This window comes from Rhipicephalus microplus, chromosome 5 (genome assembly GCF_043290135.1).
Source record: "Rhipicephalus microplus isolate Deutch F79 chromosome 5, USDA_Rmic, whole genome shotgun sequence".
NCBI classification, from domain to species: Eukaryota; Metazoa; Arthropoda; class Arachnida; order Ixodida; family Ixodidae; genus Rhipicephalus; species Rhipicephalus microplus.
In genome coordinates this window covers 19,082,965-19,102,170 of record NC_134704.1, presented here as the reverse complement: position 1 = coordinate 19,102,170, position 19,206 = coordinate 19,082,965, and the positions used below count along the sequence as shown (strand labels likewise).

The 19,206-nt window shown below is 46.6% G+C and overlaps 1 protein-coding gene and 1 long non-coding RNA gene across 2 annotated transcripts in view; both read left to right on the top strand.

The window, feature by feature from the left end:
- The window catches only part of LOC119174924 (solute carrier organic anion transporter family member 74D-like), a 52,036-nt gene extending 48,195 nt beyond the window's left edge, over positions 1–3,841 (top strand). Inside the window, exons 8-9 of the mRNA XM_075894932.1 lie at positions 24–88; positions 2,990–3,841. Coding sequence (XP_075751047.1) covers positions 24–88; positions 2,990–3,315 — 391 coding nt within the window. The 3' untranslated portion in view covers positions 3,316–3,841. The remainder of the gene's footprint in view (positions 1–23; positions 89–2,989) is intronic.
- A 3,210-nt stretch (positions 3,842–7,051) lies between these two features.
- On the top strand, positions 7,052–15,515 carry LOC142817227 (uncharacterized). Its single transcript, XR_012895120.1, has 2 exons — positions 7,052–7,566; positions 13,239–15,515. It is a non-coding gene; the product is annotated as an uncharacterized LOC142817227 (long non-coding RNA).
- Positions 15,516–19,206: the final 3,691 nt, after the last annotated feature.

Below are 19,206 nucleotides of genomic sequence, written 5' to 3'. Positions count from 1 at the left end.
GTTACTTTGTTTTCCTCATCAAGGAGCATAAGCCCGAGTGACAAGACCATCGCCCTTGGACTGGCAAATGCAATGGCGAACCTGTTGTGTAAGTACAGATTTGCTTGATAATTAGCGGTTTTCCATCATCAATCATCTTCACTTGATGATGTCACGTACAGTTAACAAAAATTGTGACGTCGTCATTACGTCACTGTGACGTCACATGGCATCACGAGGGGGGCAAGGAATAATACTACTGGGGGGAAATTATGTGTGGCTTGAACTGACTTCCCCTCGTAGACGCAAAGGAACAGTGGACCTGAGAAGATTCCTCAGTGATGGAGTGCAAGGCAATTCAAAGCTCCAAGCAAAATAGGGCCTGCTTTAGAAAAAAATTGAAGCATTGCCATCCACCATATCAACGCCCACTATACTGATGCCTTGCTATTGCTTTTTTATGTGTGTGTGTGGGGGGGGGGGAGTCTTATTGCCCAGCATGTTAACGACCTGCTTCTCGACAGCGCTGCGATTGTGCGGTGGCTTTCTCTCAGAGTTTTGCCAAGATGCCTTGTCATTGCGCAACGTAGACAACGTCCATGCGAGAAAAAAGTTACTCCATCTCCCGTTAAAAGGAGCTATGCGTATATGTGAAGCAGCGGCCACTAACGTCACTGGCGGTGACGCTGACGCTGGCGCTTATCGCGGCGTCGCGCAAGGGAGAAACTTGGGGAGATGCAAAGTACGCAATCGACCGTTGTTGTTCAACAATTCACAGGAAAAATCTCCCACCGGCACTACCTTGGAGGTCAAGAACCAGTACCTATATATATGGGGTGGCCAGTGAACGGGTGTGGAGCGCGAGCAGTCGGTCTTTTTTTCAATCAAGAGACTCGCTAGCAGCCCCTGCCTGCGTCCGCATTGCGAGACGAGAGAGGGAGGATAGGAGATAGGGAGAGTAGATGTACATGTGCAGTGGCGGTGTAAACGACGCGGGGAGGAATGCCTAAATGAGAGATGGGGGAGCAAGCGTAAGTTATGAGACACTCCTTGTGTCCGCATTGCGCGGCTAGAGAAGGGGGAGCGTAGGAAAGGAGAAAAGGCAGAGCGGACGCGCATGCTTGTAGGGGTGGTCACGTCGCACACCGGATTGAGCTCGACCCTAAGCTGCTTTGCATCTAAAGCTTGCTGTGGCGAGCGCGGACATCTTACCGAGGAGCGCTAACATCGTCAACAACGTAACACCACCTGTGCTTGACATGGCTGAACATTGGCTGATGCAAGACTTCCTAAGGTTGGCCGAGTTTTGTATTGTTGGCTACGCTCAAGCTCGGTTTTCACACCCCCGCTTTAAAGGATGGTTCACGTCTTCGGGTTGATTTTGACAATTAGGCATCGCATAAGAGACCATGTGGCTTTTTGTTATTATTTATACGTCGCCGAAACGTCATTTAAACTTGCACATGCGTGCACGTACCTAGTGTGCACATTTTGGTCAGGGTGATACACATGACGGGTTCACGTTAAAAAAAATCGCAGGTCCCACGTACAGTGGGAATATGTGTTGGGTTTAACGTCCCAAAACTACCATATGATTATGAGAGACGCCGTAGTGGAGGGCTCCGGAAATTTCGACCACCTGGGGTTCTTTAACTTGCACCCAAATCTGAGCACACAGGCCTACAACATTTCTGCTTCCATACACTGGGAATCGATAATGTGCAAAGCACGAATGAGGAAGGTTGATATGTCACTTTAAAATCAGCACAACGTTATGAGGCGGACGTAAATTACGCCGTACATGACATCCATGTCCTGATTATTATGTTTGGACGTGTCATTTACCTTTGTCGTCTATGCAGGTCACATGATACCAAATTTGGCATATGTGAAGCTAGCGAAACGGCTGCGAGCGCGTCATGAGCGTGGCATGTAGTGATGTTCTTGCATGACACGCATCTCATCATTATCATGTTTGCACCAGTCATATACCTTCGTCATCCATTGACGTCACGTAACACCACATTTGGTATATATGAAGCAAGCGAAACGACCGCGAGCGCTCTATGAGCGTAGCATGTAGTCATGTTTTACATGACACGCATGTGATGATTTCCACGTTAGCGTCTATCACTTATGTTCGCCATGCAGCCATGTCATATCATACCAGTTTTGCAATTTGTCATGTGAATAAAACTGCCTCAAGAACAGCAAGACTATGAAGTCTAAATCATGACATTCATGTCATACATGCCATGATTTTCACGTTATGACTAGTCATTTATGCTCGTCATACAGTCATGTTATGCCGTACCAAATTTGGTATTGATACCATTATCGAAACGGCCAGGAGAGCTAAAAGTCGTAGGCGGCTACATAGATAGATAGATAGATAGATAGATAGATAGATAGATAGATAGATAGATAGATAGATAGATAGATAGATAGATAGATAGATAGATAGATAGATAGATAGATAGATAGATAGATAGATAGATAGATAGATAGATAGATAGATAGATAGATAGATAGATAGATAGATAGATAGATAGATAGATAGATAGATAGATAGATAGATAGATAGATAGATAGATAGATAGATAGATAGATAGATAGATAGATAGATAGATAGATAGATAGATAGATAGATAGATAGATAGATAGATAGATAGATAGATAGATAGATAGATAGATAGATAGATAGATAGATAGATAGATAGATAGATAGATAGATAGATAGATAGATAGATAGATAGATAGATAGATAGATAGATAGATAGATAGATAGATAGATAGATAGATAGATAGATAGATAGATAGATAGATAGATAGATAGATAGATAGATAGATAGATAGATAGATAGATAGATAGATAGATAGATAGATAGATAGATACGCTGAACGCCGCCGAAGTTTGCTGATAAATGCTTTGAATTTAAAAGCAGATTATTTATTATCAAAGCTGTTTCGTATTCTCACACACACACCGCTTCTCTCGTGACAAACGCAGCGTACATCCCATACCCGCTCGTCTACGGTGCCGTGATCGATGGGTCCTGCCAGGTGTGGGAGAGTGCCTGCGGCACCAGCGGCAACTGCTGGCTCTACGACCTGGCCCAGCTGCGGCACTCCTATTTGGGCACGTCGGCCGGCTTGCTCTTCGCGTCGGCACTCTTTTCGATCGCAGTGGCGGCTGTGGTGGGAGACATCAGGGACTTCTACGGGGACGCCTACTTACAGGTTTCAAGCTTCGCGACGGCGGACTTCGAGCCTCCGAAGAATGGCTTCACGAAACACAAGAAAGGACAAGGGGAGAAAGGACAGATACGCAACTGAAGGCCGCGACGTCTTCTGCGAGGACAACTCGTGGAATTCACTGCAGTGGCATAGCTTGATGTAGCGCGAGTTGCCTCGGAGATTCTCTTTGTGAACGTGCAGTGTTTATAGCCAGTTGACCGTGCGCGTCAAGGTTTTTTGGTGACGACGAGACGACGACTGTAATCGGAACATTCGTGGGCTTGCCATCCTTTCAACCTGACTCGGTCGCTCGTGAGCTGGCTCCGCACGGCGTTGAATGTTTAGGTGCACGCTTGCGTGGACAGCGTGCCAGATATTTCACTCGCAGCACTGCCCCTGATATCTCAGGCACGTATCACTGAATGCCTACGCAGTATTACCGCAAGTTCGAGTCGCACCGCGGCGCGTCGAATAGCTGGAAAGCAGACTGTACTGCGAGAGCACGACTTTCGAGATTTGTTTCTATTAAGCCGAGAGAGCCTTCGCTGTACTGAATGGCGGTCGCTGACGCCGCGCACCTGCAGCACGTGTAATTCTTTTAATGTTTGATGACATCTGCGCAAGTAACGTGATTTTGAAAACAGTGCTCAAGATATGATGTCCTGTTACTAACACTGAGTGTACTTACTGATATTATGATCAAAGTCTGTGGGTGTACTTCGTGTTAAGGCTGCAAGAGCTGATGCTACATTGTGTTTGTAATTTATGTTGTGTATATTGTCCGCGTAAGATGCGGACAGCGGCCGAAGTTCAGCCGGGACGAAGTAGAAATAAATTGTTTATTTTTCAAAACTGACAGCCTTTAGTGTAGATTCTGAGATTGCTTCCGCGGCATTTCGCCTGCCAACCGTACCTAAAAGGAAGAGATAGAGAAATTAGTTTGATTTCTCGTTAGTGATTTGAAAGTCTTTCAATGCTTTATGAGCTCTGGTGACGTGGCTGAATGACTATGACGTTTCATAGTGACGTCACGGCATGAGTTTTTCTGTGACTCTTACAAGCTTAAAGAGACGCTGAAGCAAAAATTCAGTTTCTTTTTCGCCTTGGGAAAATTGCAGTTTCACGACACCAAAGGAACCACCCTTACGGTACTCTTACTCTTACGCTTTGTAAGCGAGAAAGCTTTTTAAAAAATTGCAGGTTCAAAAACGCATTCCCAAGTTTCTAACTTCTGGTAGTTTGGCACTTTATATTGAATGATTCACCCGTATTTATTTGCCAAGCTCTAAAGCGGGACTGTATTTTCTTTATTAGGTCCCGCTTCCAACAACACAGTTGTTACGTTACAGTCTTTGTGGGCCGTCCTGACAAGAGCGAATTAGGGTACGGCTATGAGGAAATTAAGTATAACTCTACCGATTACATTGGAACATGGTTGCGCCAGTCCCAACGCTAGCTCCGGCTAAAATGAACTTGTGAAGATTAGGTATTGCGTAACGCTCGTGGCTAAAATACTTGCACGCAATCGCCGGCCCCTACGGTCGACGTACGGTTGAAGCACGATCGATTCAGTTACCGAGGATAACTTGGAAGGCTAGTTTGTATTGCATAGTCGATATGGCTACAGTGCACATAAACGGGATGAAGGAAGAGTATGTCTTATGTGCATAGGCTTTCGATTTGTCCAACATTCGAGTCGGAGTTGTGCGATGGGCCACAAGAAAGATGACAATACCTCCTCATATTTTATTCCCGTGCACCCCTGATTTAAACAGACGCCATTCCGGGAGTGCCTTGGGGCACGCGTTGCCACATATCGGGTAACGTGCTTCGCGGTGTGCCCCTCCGAATCGTAAATTATCTCGGAGCCTAGGCATAACTCTCAACGCCGCCGGCACCGCGGTGACGTCTGGGGTATCGGGTTCCGTGTTAGTGAACGCGAGGTTGCTGTTACTCAGACAGAACGTCTTACTTGCTGGATGTCCGACTTCCCTACGCAGACTGTGTCGTACCTTTGCATTTGACCCGGCATTCTTTGTGAAGACCAGGGTTGCGCCAGTATCTGTTGTTGGTCTAGAAATCAATAAAAGCGCACAGAACATAATAAAGAAGAAATGTTTAATTGTTACAAGGAAACTGAGCGTGCGAACACGGACACAAGAAGCGAATCGAGACACCAGAAATGCCTTTTTAGAATGAATACGTGCCAACTAGCTGAGCGCTGTTATTCTAGGAGATGATGAAGTCTCTTTATTATGCGAGTGAACTGACACAACACTATTTGTAACGCGAATGTTAAAGGCCTGCCCTTCAGGCAGTGTTTGGTCGTTTGCATTATAAGCCTTTTAACTTTTCGAAAGCCAAGTGACTGTCCTCGACTGGCCTGCAGTATTTACCATCATCACGCCAGCACAGCTGCGTGTTGACCAACTGCTAGCACATCTTCGCTGGAGTTGGCCATCATGTGCTAGCACTGCCTACTTCCGGCTGTCAAGGTAAGTTATGGTCATCATATGTAACGCCAACGAGTTTCTTTCTCACTAATTAATGAGTCGTCACTGAACTTTGTTACTTTTCCATACATCAGCAGTACCGGTATAAAATACAAAAAAAAAGATATTGACGTCTTCCATTGCACTCATTTCTGTCAGTTATTTTCCACACTATGTATGACGCATATACTAGTGGTGGTGTGCATCCTAGACTGTTTTCACTGTAAATTCTTCCACAAAAACGCAGTAGTTGCTTTCGTGATATGATGCTTTATGCAACAGATGGCACTGATCACCTCCGTGCACATTTCTTGCTCTGCCTGCTCAGTTCACAAGTGCTGAATTAGTTTTCTCCATCTTCAAGTATCGGTAGCTTGTCATATCCTCGTGCGACCGTGCATACAGCCTGTATTCTCAGCACATTGGAAGATCCATGCTTATTAGGGCTTTGACAGCGTATAGTTCTCACACCTGCAGGTGTGCCCTATTAGCGGCAAATAAAATGCCGTGGTAGCTTTCGGCTAGCCACTGTAAGGTTTCTTCGACTGATGCATTAAAAATCTGATTAAGCGATTGATTCTGATACCCTCAAGTTTACTCATGAACTTCCATGCAGTCGTTCTATTAGATTTTTGGAGCCTCAATTAACATTTCGTGGTAATGACCATCTTTGTTGGTGCTTTGTGCCTGTAAATAAAATCATTTTGGCTGCTTGCGTCTGCACGCTGAAGTATCGTCAAAAGGGGCATTATCTCACATTGTTCTTTCGAAAGGTGCTGAGGAAAAAAATCACGCTTACCTTGTAAAGACCAGCTCAGACAACCAGTTCGAGAGGCTGGAAGCTGCTGGTTACCCTAAGGGTCTGCTATACGCGGATGCGCTACCTGTAATTCAATAGATTAAAAGGAAACGAGCTAGCACTGGTATACCAACACAACGCATTCGGGAGAATTTTAAATCCCACCTTACGTACATTTTCACATAATATCAAAAACGTTGCTCGGTGACAGGGCGTAAATATTTTGCTCTTTCAGCTCCCTGCCCATTTGCTAGCCTATGCTCACGTATGGCTTGTGGAAAGACTAGCAATCCGGTGTGCACCACGAAACACGAGTGTTGTTTCACTAAATGTGCCACACGCATTGTGTACAGCATTCCATTGACCTGCGATGAGGTATACAACGGCCAAACCAGCCGACGTAATAATACTAGGCCTCGTGGTGGGCATTGCGCTTCTTTGAATATCAATGATGAGGCTATCTTGCACGTTGCTGTCGTGAATGCGGCTGCCAACCGCTTTTAAGTGATGTCACTTACCTGTGAAGAGCAAAAGACAAAGAAGAACGTGAAATTGTCGAGGCGTACTACACCAGGAAAAGCGGAGATAAATGAGGCACACCGTCACTTTGCAAGGAATTTAGTGTTGCTACGATGGTAGAAAATACGATAGTGCACATTATCTTTCATCAGGTGACGTTGTAGGTGATACTGACGCGCTGCACATGCGTCGTTTCTTGGATGAATGCTTCCCTTCAATGAAGTCGCAGTTGTTATTTACAGCAGTGTTTGTGTCCGCCTCTTTTTCGTGTCCCCCGCTTTCGCTGGCTTCCTTCAAGTATCGGGAACAAAGTGGCCCAGATTTTGACTCTTCTGCTTCAATGGTGCTTTAAAGATCGTCGCGACGCTGACGTGCTGATGATGGACGTGCCAGGTTCTGACGCCCAAGGTCAAGGAGCACCCTCCCATCAGTGGGGCTTACCTGCAGGGTCTCGGCAGCGGGGGCCGCAGCAAATGCTGGCGCTGGTGCTGGTTCGTGCTCAAGCCCGACAACCGCCTCTACTAATACAAGAACTAGCACGTGAGTGGCACCTACAACATATAGCAGCATTTATGTGCAGTCGACCACAAAAGTTTACGGACCACGCGAGCGCATGGCCGAAAGGCTCTTTGCGACACTTCCACTACGTCAGCGGCGGTCGACAACACCGCAGCGCCCTGAAAGCCTCCCTCCCCTAATTGGTGGCCTGTATCTTTTCTGACTGGGTACAAATATTTTCCATCTTTCGCTTTTCAACGCGACGCGCTTTGGCCATCTGCGTCTGCGAGCTTGTGTCTGGAAAGCAGTCTATGCCCATAACTGTTATATGTGACAATTTTTATCACAAAGTGACACCTAGTCAACGGAGGGCCATTTGAGGCACACCGTGATAGTTTCGATCATTTTATGAAAACAGCAGTGTGATGGTCATACTGCAGGCAATGGCTTCGCGTGTAAACCGCGAACTATCAATGCGCTACGCGGCAGTAGAAAACTGAAAGGCCAGTGAATAAGACGACCCATTTCCGGCTCAGAACTGCGATCGACGGTAGATGGCGCACCACTAGGTGGCGCGGACAGGCAGTTTGGCACGTGCTTGAGTGGTTCCCAAACTTTTGTGGTCGACTGTACAGTGCCGTGCACTGTTATGGTGAACATGCCTCCTCATGGCCGCCTGGGGGGGGGAGGGGGAGGGGCTCGGTGAGCGAGCGCCTCCGCTTTCAGGGTGGAGACACCTTTTGAATGACTCCGCGCCTCCTGGCGGCCATATTGGTTCAAAAGTATCGGTCCGCGCGCAGAGGCTAGTGCGGCAGCGACTTTAACTTGTGAACACGTTGTTCTTGGCGTATTTGTTATTTGGCCGCTATGACAAGCTGCTGTGTACTACTGTACACTATATATATATAGTTCACACGCGAAAAGCCAGCGGATGTTTCGCTTCAGTCGCAGAAAAAAATGGGAAGCACAAGTAAAACGCGACCATTAGCATCCGACCGACAACACCAAGATATTCGAGGTTAGTTGTTAACTGTCCAACACGTGGTCGAGCATTTTGTTACCCGTGGCAGTGAGCATGCTGTTAAAGAAATCCGTGCTTGTCTCGCTATAGCTGCTTGGCATAATCACCACGTGAAGCTGCTTTTAGAAAGAGGATGTTGCGTAAAGCCGTGCGGAGTTAATAGATGCTTCGGCTACTTTGCCGAAGTTGGTCATAGCTCATTCTAAATAGGTATAGTCAGAACAATCAATAGTAATCGATACAAGTCAATACTCATTGATGCTCATGGATATCAATTAAGCTCCCGGATTAAATCAGGGTATGCTTAGAAAAATCCAGTTAAGCCAGTACATCGCAGCATAATTGAGTTTAGACTAGTCAATTTAACGCTAGTCGATAGCAGTCTGTACTGATAGCTACCTATCAAGTGGGATTAGGTAACATTAGTGAAGATGATGTCAAAACGCGCTAATCTGGTCCAAGAACACGATAATCTGGTCCGACTACGCTATGTTATTTTGAATTAAGCATGACTAAATAAATCGGCGTTAAGTTAATTCTGAACAAGCCAATGTTGAGTCAATTGAGAATGACTAGCTGTTTGAGCGACTGCATGTGGTCACATTAAGCCGATGCGATAAATGTGACTAAGCTGGGTTAAGGTGATCCGAATTATGAACCATCCAATTTTGAGCAAGTTGAGATTGCCTAGCCAGTGAGATGACAGAGTATGGCCAGAGTCCTTCAATACATTTGCTGGTCATCAAGCTTCAGCGAAAGTTTGATACAGGGACAGGAGCAACAGCCGAAGGCGACCTCGCCCTCAGGGGGGCATCGGAGCGGCCGCGACACTATAGTATACAATTGTACGGCACGCGCCCGAATTGTGAAACGTGATTAAATGTTCCCGTGAAGTTTCATTACGTCTTCAGATTGATCTTACCTTCGAGAATATTCGGGGAATTAAGCTCGAGAACAGTGAAATTTAGCGTTGAATGAGGCTTTGAAGCTAATAATTCGACGGTAACCAGCGCATGCTGCTGCCAGGCCTGCACGGAACGCGCAGTGCAGTTACAACGACAGCTGGAAGATCGGGCCTTTCAGAGCCTTTTCTAAACACTATTTGGGTAATTACTGGCCTTTACTGAGAAGAATTGCGTAGTAGGCCAGCATTCACTATGCTATCCTTCTTCATTCTTCGGAGAAGCGTGGTAGTCCACTACACACTAGCTAGGCATTTCGTGTGATTTTTTTTATGCGGTGGCTGACAACAATGAAGATTTATGCCTGAAGAGCGTATGTGCCACAGTTAGTAGGTGATACAAGTAACAATTTTCTAACGGTTTTCACTTCTTTGTCGCTTTTGGTTGGGGGTTGCCTTCACAAAAGCATATAGAACCCTCATCGGATTGACCGACAATGCGGAATGCGACGTCTGCTGCACCAAAGAAGACATCGACCATCTGATATGCCATTGCCCTCGATTTGCCTCTGAAAGACAGAAGCTTTCGGACGCATTGCGAGAATTGGACGATCGGCCACTCTCTGTGCAGATGCTACTGGAACACCGTCATCGCCTTTCATCGGTCAAAGCTGTCTTCTTGCTTTTTGAGGACTACAGGCCTACGTGACCACCTTTAACTTTTGTGTAGTGCCACCGCTGCATACGCACCAGCCGATTGACTGACAATCTTCCTTTTTTTGTTTTTTCTCCCTCTTTCTCTTCTCTTTCCTCTCTCTCTCTCATCTTTATGCCCCCTTCCTATTCCCCCAGCGTAGGGTAGCAAACCGGGCATGTGCCTGGTTAACCTCCCTGCCTTCCTACTTGTTGTTTATCCTGTAGCGTCCGGGTCACCAATGTAGCGGCGAAAGGAGGGAGACGTGAGATGACGTCGAAGGCGGCCGATGGGGCCGAGCCGATCTCGCCACTTTATTGCAGGCCTGAAGCGGAGCCGCGGTGGCTGTCCACGTCCAAACCGCCAGGCCAGAAGCTCGTTCTCATTCTCGCGCAGCTCGAGCTCGCGCCAGTTGCGCGAGAGACGCGGCGCGGTGATGGAAAAAATGACGATGGTGATGATGGCACTACAATCCCCCCCCCCCCCCTAACGGTTTCGAGCATTGGACGATCCACTCGTTACGCAAATCGCATTGTGTGCCACCTGGTTGTTCCTATGATGTTCTGAAACGCTTTATTACTCATATTAACACGATTGCTTTCCCGGCAAATAGCCTGCGTAAGTCCAGTTTGGAAACTAGTTCCAAGCACCAGCGTGGCTCAGTGGTAGAATAGTGGGCTCGCACGCAACCAGCCCCGTTCGAATCCCACTATATGCTTAACGATTTTTTTTATTTGCCGAGTTTTTTTTGTGTGTGTGATACAGGTTACATACACTGGCGGCGGAGCACTACTACGTGGCGTGTAACCCGTGTCCTGATCTCAAAACAGCTTTCGATGTAAAACGTTAGCTATAGGTGGACACAGTTTTTGTAAGCACCATAGAATAATCGTAATTGCATCGGATATTGCTGTTATAACGAGTACATCGTTATAACTGGGATTGTACCTGGGTTTGAGTGGGTGAGTGATCTTTATTACAAGATTTAGCATGTTTGTGGTCCGGAATAAGCCACGCAGGTAGGTACCAGGAGACCTTGTCTCCATATAGCATCCCTGGCCTGCTGAATAGACCATTTTTGGCCTTGAACCTCCGAGCTGGGCTGCGCTAGCCGCCACCGCTCCCGGATGGCCTCAGGAGAACTTGTTAATAAGCTTGGACATTCCCACAGTGTATGTTCATTTGAAGTTTTTTTTTCTGTTGTACATAGTTTTCTTTTATTGTCCGGGTATAGGTAGGGATAACTCCTGTGGAGGTGCTCAGGGTTTGGGGGAGAGTTTGTTTGTTGCTGCCGGTAGTCAGACGCTTGTAGCTTGTCTAGACTCGGGTGAGGTGAGGAGCATACACGCCTTGTCTCTCTGTACTGTTGTGTGTATTCTGTGTAGCATGTAAATCGGTCTTTGTGTGGTATGTGGGTTATTTCTCGCTATTCGACTGACCGAGCAAGCCCGCCCTCGCCTGGAATAAATACGCGTGACGCACTTCTCACGTACCACGACATCACATTGCACTAACGCTTCTCCCGCCTCACCTTCCCCCCACCCAAACGTTGCCCTACCACACCAATCTCTTCCCCAACACCAACACCTGTGGTGCCAACTTCAGGTCCGCACCTTCCTTACTCCCGCAAGTCCCTTCTTCTTCCACTCAGGAACGTACTAGCCAGCCTGCCGCTTATGTGGCAGCTCCATCGCCAACTACCAACACATATTTTACTCCTGTCCGGCACACTTGCCCCTGCCTCTTGGCATCTCAGAAGTACGCAGCATTGGGAGGCTGCTTCGTCCAGCAATATAGGCCGGACCTGCAATGTCGGCTGGTGACTTGGGCGGAGGACGTCGTGGCTAGGCACTGCCTGAACGCCACAACCGGCAGTCTGAAGGCCGCCCACAACCCTGCTTTTTAAAATTTACTAAAAGACTAAATTAAACTAAGTTTAAGGCATGGGCAGCTACAGTGGTAAACCTACATATCGTTGCCTGCCTTAAATTCACGCTGTACTTAGTTTCTATGTTTTTTTCTGGTGCTGCTGCATTGGAAGGGCTCTGAAAGGCCGCTCTTCTAGCTTTTGCTGTGGCTGTGCTGCGCTTGCCTTGCAGGCCTGGCGTTTTTTAGTTTTGCACGGCACCAATAGCACTCATCAATTCAACGAGGTGCTTAAAAAAGCATCACAGTTAATTTTTCAACATTCCAGGAAATGTGATACCACTGTATTGTCCATGCGTGAAAGCACGACCATATACAATTGCTGGAGTTATACGTGCCGCTACCACCACATGATTATCAGGCACGCCGTGGTAGGGGTCTGCGGGTGAATTTCGAGCCACTGAAGTTTTTTTTGCCGTAAATCCAAACATAAGCACACGGCTGTTTTTTGAGTCCCCCCCTCCCCCCCCATCGAATTGCCGCAGCCGTGGCCGGGAGTTGAACCTGTGCCCTCCAGCATACCCAAACGACACCCAATCAGGCTATGCTATCACGTCAGGTGAAACCACAAAAGGAAATGGGCCGCAAAGTTTCACCAAGCGTTTTTTTTTGTCGTTTCTAAGTCGACGTTAAAATGTACAGTGAGCACAAGTAGGCAATGAAGTATTTTCTTTGCATTTGGATTTATTTGTATAGAAATAAAAGAGTTGTTAGATGAGTTGATTCATAATTTAATGCAAAAGAACATGTCAAGCATTGCAAATTTTACACCGTGACCATATTTTCGTTCCAACCATGCCAGCACGCTTACCTACACCTGACTTGGCCCAGATATGCAAGCACCTTTGTTTGTGTGTCCATAGGTGTACAAACAAAATGTATAAATATAACTTAAATCGTTTAGTATACTTCGCAAAATCACTGTGAGGTACAGAAATAAGCTACAAATAGAAAAAAATGTTTCTTTGGTTACCTCAAGCTGATTTATTTTTGCAGCATAACAATTTTAATATGAACGAATTAGCTTGGAAAATAGCGCATAACTGGTTAGGTAAAATGCTGCGGTAATGATAAAAATAGATGCAGAGTAAGGCCTGCTAGAGCACATACAGTCTTCGAGATAATTTCGCTTCGCACACGCTCATGAACAAATGCATTTTTTTATGTACCAGGTCACCAATCTATGGACGGTCGGCAACAACCGCAGCTTGCCACTCGTTTCTCCCGATGCTAGAAGCCGCATACTGGAGGAAGGGCAGAACAACATCAATGCCCTGAGCCAAGTCTCTGACGGCACGCTGCACCGAAGCCCACCAGCAACAACATGCGCGGCGTCAACAGTCCCTATCAGCAGCCGTCGCACCCCAATAACCTCCAGCGTACCCCAAGCCACCTGAGGAGGGGCCAAGCGAGAACGGACCCCATCACCGAACTTGGACTCACAGCCGGAGATCAGGGCACTACTCGGATTTGTCGAGTGTCTATACAGTGCGCTTGGGGACCACAACTATGAATCCATCAACAGTGATATGCCTTCTCGGTCGATGGGCTGTACGCCGTACCCCCGTCGCCAGCGCCTCTCTGTCCCAGGCCTTCTATGAAGACCTGCCCGACATTAGCCAGCACTCTTCATCCAGCTATGGCTATGACCAATGAATCCTACTCGTCGCGCCACTGCCGGGAAAGTACTAGGCCACGCCCCTGGCACACGTCATGCAGGGTTTCACCAAGGACTACGGCTCGTCCTCGCCGGAGATGCCATGCTGCGGCACGGACCAGCAGTGGCGTTATGGCTCTAGCTTTCGCAAGCACCACATCGTTGGCTTCAACGGGCTTCCCTACTCGCGCAAGATGCTGTATGAGGCAACCCTGGCTAAGAGGCTACAGAGGACGCCCAGACAAATTTCTCCTCGGTCTCGGGCATGGTTGCTGACAGCGAGGACTGCGGGGACACGTCACCGATGCTTTCGAGCTTGTTGCACGGCCCCGTCGAGAGCAACCCCATGGTAATGGCGGTGTTGGACTGTGAGAAAGTGGTGAGCAGGATTCATCTAGACGCCATGATGACGACACCTACGTATCCTAGATCGCAGCAGCCGCATCATCCACAGCGGTACAATGTCAGCTCGTACTGCTAACTAAAGCGGTGTGTGTAATTGGCACGTGCATGTACAAGTGGGCAGTGCTTTTTTTTCTTTGCCTGGTTAGGAATTCCTGTCGCGTAGGACATTTAGGAAGTGATCGCGTATTAAACGAATGGGGCTGACACTTGCGAGGGACGAACTGTGTGTGTTCTCCAGTCTACGGACCCGTCCGAGAGTGGACTTTTCAGTGTCTGCGAAGAAAGCAGGCATAGAAGAAAGAGACGCCAGTTCTATGAATCCTAATCATCGCAAGAGTCAAGGGAGAAGTGCGATTGAGTCACTGGTGAGAGCAAAATCGGTGCAGCCATTCTTGCCCACAGCCCGTGATCGGAGCTAGGGCATGGACGTCTCTCGACTCTTTGAATTTAAAGAAGAAAGCAAGAGACTGAGTGGTGCTTTTTGCTATGAAACCGGTTTGAATCGACGGCTCTGTACATTTATTTCAATTATTTGCTGTAAGTACAGTGTGAATCTAGACTTTTGCTCTTTTTAAATGCTCTTGTTTTTTGTTGTGTATTTTTTATTAGTCTTGGAGAACACCGCAAGAGAACCCAGGCTAAGGCTCTTTTTGTTGATGTTTTGTAAATAAGGCGTGAGAGAGCTATTTTCGCAGTTTTGTAAGTGACCCGCTGCTACAAGCAAAGCGTCACAAAATTACTGACAGTTTCGTACACAGTGCAACAGAACAAACATTGGTCGCGCAAACTCTATTTTCTTCCTGCCATCCTGGAACATGCATGTCTGGCATGCAACGCATTACCAGTCAATTAAACGACCGCCGGTGTCATACGAGATGCATTTCTGGAAGCAAAAGCACCTCGCAAAATGAAAGGAAATTTGAAGCTAGGCTGAAACACCATTCAGTCATCTTCATTCATTGCAGTGTGCAGTCACCTATCGCACCTTGAATAGTTCTCCCATTGAAACATTCCTGTAATCACCTTAAATTTCAAGTACGTGAGCAATGTAAATCAGCTTGTGCCTCGGAATATCAATAAAAATATTTCCTCTATGAGCCAGGACAGACGTTTGCTACTGGTCCTGTGATCCCTATCATTGCCCAAGTTATTTGAAGAAACGGAATTGTGTGTACCTGCATTAAGAAGGGTTATTTCTCGAGTGATCCGAGACTGCCAGAAGCTTTTGTTAATTTAAGACATTAGAAGTTCTTGCTTTGACGTCGTGGCTCGAAGTAATAGCGGTCATTGTCGGCAGTATAAGGTGCTGTGTGAAGTCGAAAGGTTCGTGGCCTTTCCAGCAGTTATTCTACAGAAGTGTGCCAAATAAAGAAATACATCTTGCAAACCTTTGTGCAAGTGTTTACTTGATTGGGCTGAGCAGGTTGTACTCTGGACATCAGTTTCCGAGGAAAAGAAAAGAGTATCGTCCGTAAGAAGACCTTTATTTTCTTGGAGAAAAGTAGTCAGCAAATCAATCTTGTGAGCCTGCTAGCGCATTTCAAGAAATCGGGAGATTGCAGTTCTGCAAAGAGCTTACCTCTTTAAAATTGCAAATAAATAAACTTGAACACTACAAAATTCTAAAAGAAGTCATAGAAGTGGGGACTTCCGAGAGTTATATATATATATATATACCTCTCTCTTCAAGAAAGCCAAGAACGGTGCCCAGAGACTCGGACACAGAAATCCAGCATTTAATATTGAATGATGGGCTTCTTAATGTACAGACCAACTTTTAACGTGTGTTATCAAGTCTTTGTCAGTAGCCAAGTTGGTAAAGTGTTCAGGGTAAAACCGAAATGGCGCTGCTTCTAATCACGGGACCGCGAGTGTTAACAAAATAGGAAGCCATAAGGGGATAAAGGTAAGGCAGCTAAAACGCTGAGGTATGTTCTTTATTTTTCACCATAAATTGCAGGAGTTAGCAGACCAAGCTCTGAACACCGCATCGTGTTCTGTGCTGGTAGCCGAATGTGCATTATAGTGTTCAGTGCATAGGTTAATGATTCAAATGACAGGGTAGGGATCCCTTGGACACTAGGAAATCATACAGGGATCTTACTACCAAAGCTCAAACGCATGTGCCATCACATCATTCGTTGAACTGCAGAAAGTAATGAGGAGAACAACTTAGCAGGTGAGTCTTATAGGCCATAAAATTGTGACGGGCCTCTTTTATTGCGTAAACAAACATGTTTGTTTTACGAAAATAGGGGACACTCTACAGTGGCATGGAACCTGATGTCCGGGGGTTCCACGCCACCAACTCACTCGAGTGCCCCCTCGACGCACTGCCATAGCGCCCCCCCCCTTGAGCCCCGCTCGTACCTATTTGAACCTGCACTTGCCGCGACGTAATTAATCTATTCGATAATGAGAAGTCTTTTACTAAACCGTACATTATATACCACCTTAGTGGATTGACCTGCACTCATAGTCGGCCGTGGAAATAGAGAAACTATACGTATAGCCTCCACGCCTGACGTTCTTTGATGAGTTGGCTACCCCGCATTGATTGGTCGAAACAACTTGAAAGATTTGAGGCCCTTATCACGCCTGAAAAAGCTGACGTCACAAATTGCCGTGTGGGCTTAGTGTCCGTTCCAAGCTAAAGTGACCCCTGAGAAGTTGGCTTCCCCGCAATACATGGTCGACACCAGCAAAAAAAAAAAAGAGGCCCTTATGACCTCTCATAAGGCTCTACTTGCGTCTGAAGTCACGCGTTCCCAAGTGTGCGTCCTGTACGTTTGTTTCGAACTAAAGTATCCTTTAAGAAGTCGGCTTCCCCGCAATCTATGGTCAAAACTAGCGAAAAAAGTTTAAGCCCTTATCAGTCCTGATAAGGCCAAACTTTTGTCTGACGTCACAACGTGCTTCATCGGCGTACTGTACGCTTGTTCTCAGCTTTTAGTGCCCCTGAGAAAATGGCTTTTCCGCAATGCATGGTCAAAACTAGCGAAAAATGTTTAGGCCCTTATCAGTCCTGATAAGGCCAAACTTTTGTCTGACGTCACAACCTGTTTCATCGGCGTACTGTACATTTGTTCCAAGCTAAGGTGTCCCCTAAGGAGATGGCTTTCCCGCAATGCATCGTCAAAACTAGCGAGAAAAGTTTAGGCCCTTATCAGTCCTGATAAGGCCGAACTTTTGTCTGACGTCACAACGTGCTTCATCGGCGTACTGTACGCTTGTTCCGAGATAAAGTGTCTCCCGAGGAGATGGCTTTCCTGCAATGCATCGTCAAAAGTAGCGAAAAAAGTTTAGGCCCTTATCAGTCCTGATAAGGCCGAACTTTTGCCTGACGTCACAACGTGTTTCATCGGTGTACTGTACGTTTGTTCCGAGCTAAAGTGTCCCCTGAGGAGATGGCTTTCCCGCAATGCATGGTCAAAACTAGCGATAAAAGTTTAAGCCCTTATCAGTCCTGATAAGGCCAAACTTTTGTCTGACGTCTCAACGTGCTTCATCGGCGTACTGTACGCTTGTTCCGAGCTAAAGTGTCCCCTATGGAGATGACTTTCCCGCAATGCATGGTCAAAACTAACGAAAAAAGTTCGGGCCTTATCAGCCCTGATAAGGCTTAACTTTTGTCTGACGTCACGCGGGTGTACTATACGTTTGTTTCGAAATAAAGTATCCTCTGATGGAATGGTTTCCCTGGAATGCATGGTGAAAACTAGCGAAAAAAGTTTAGGCCCTTATCAGTCCTGATAAGGCCGAACTTTCGTCTGACGTCACAACGTGTTTCATCGGCGTACTGTCATTTTGTTACGGGCAAAAGTGTCCCTTGAGGAGAAGGCTTTCCCGCAATGCATGGTCAAAACTAGCGAAAAAAGTTTAGGCCCTTATCAGTCCTGATAAGCCCAAACTTTTGTCTGACGTCACAACGTGTTTCAGCGGCGTGCTGTACGTTTGTTCCGAGCAAAAGTGTCCCTTAGGAAATGGCTTTCCCACAACGCATAGTCAAAACTAGCGAAAAAAGTTTAGGCCCTTATCAGTCCTGATAAGGCCAAACTTTTGTCTGACGTCACAACGGGTTTCATCGGCGCACTGTACGTTTGTTCCCAGCTTTTAGTGCCCCTGAGAAAATAGCTTTTCCGCAATGCATAGTCAAAACTAGCGAAAAATGTTCAGGCCCTTATCAGTCCTGATAAGGCCAAACTTTTGTTTGACGTCACAACCTGTTTCATCGGCGTACTGTACATTTGTTCCGAGCTAAGGTGTCCCCTAAGGAGATGACTTTCCCGCAATGCATGGTCAAAACTAGCGAAAAAAGTTTGGGCCTTTATCAGCCCTGATAAGGCTCAACTTTTGTCTGACGTCACGCGGGTGTACTATACGTTTGTTTCGAAATAAAGTATCCTCTGATGGGATAGTTTCCCTGGAATGCATGGTGAAAACTAGCGAAAAAAGTTTAGGCCCTTATCAGTCCTGATAAGGCCGAAGTTTTGTCTGACGTCACAACGTGTTTCATCGGCATACTGTCATTTTGTTCCGAGCAAAAGTGTCCCTTGAGGAGAAGGCTTTCCCGCAATGCATGGTCAAAACTAGCGAAACAAGTTTAGGCCCTTATCAGTCCTGATAAGCCCAAACTTTTGTCTGACGTCACAACGTGTTTCAGCGGCGTGCTGTACGTTTGCTCCGAGCAAAAGTGTCCCTTAGGAAATGGCTTTCCCACAACGCATAGTCAAAACTAGCGAAAAAAGTTTAGGCCCTTATCAGTCCTGATAAGGCCCAACTTTTGTCTGACGTCACAACGTGTTTCATCAGCGTACTGTAGATTTGTTCCGAGCTAAGGTATCCCCTGATGAGATGGCTTCCCTGCAATGGCTTCCCAACTTTTGTCTGACGTCACATTGCCATGTAGGGCGCCCATGTGACTAGGCGTGACGTCAACAAAATTTTAGCTTTATCAGGGGTGATAAGGGCCTACACTTTTTTCGCTGGTTTTGACCATGCATTGCGGGGAAGCCAGCTTCTCACTTCTCAGGGGACACTTTAGTTTGGAAGAAACGTTGTGGGAGCGATGGCGGGAA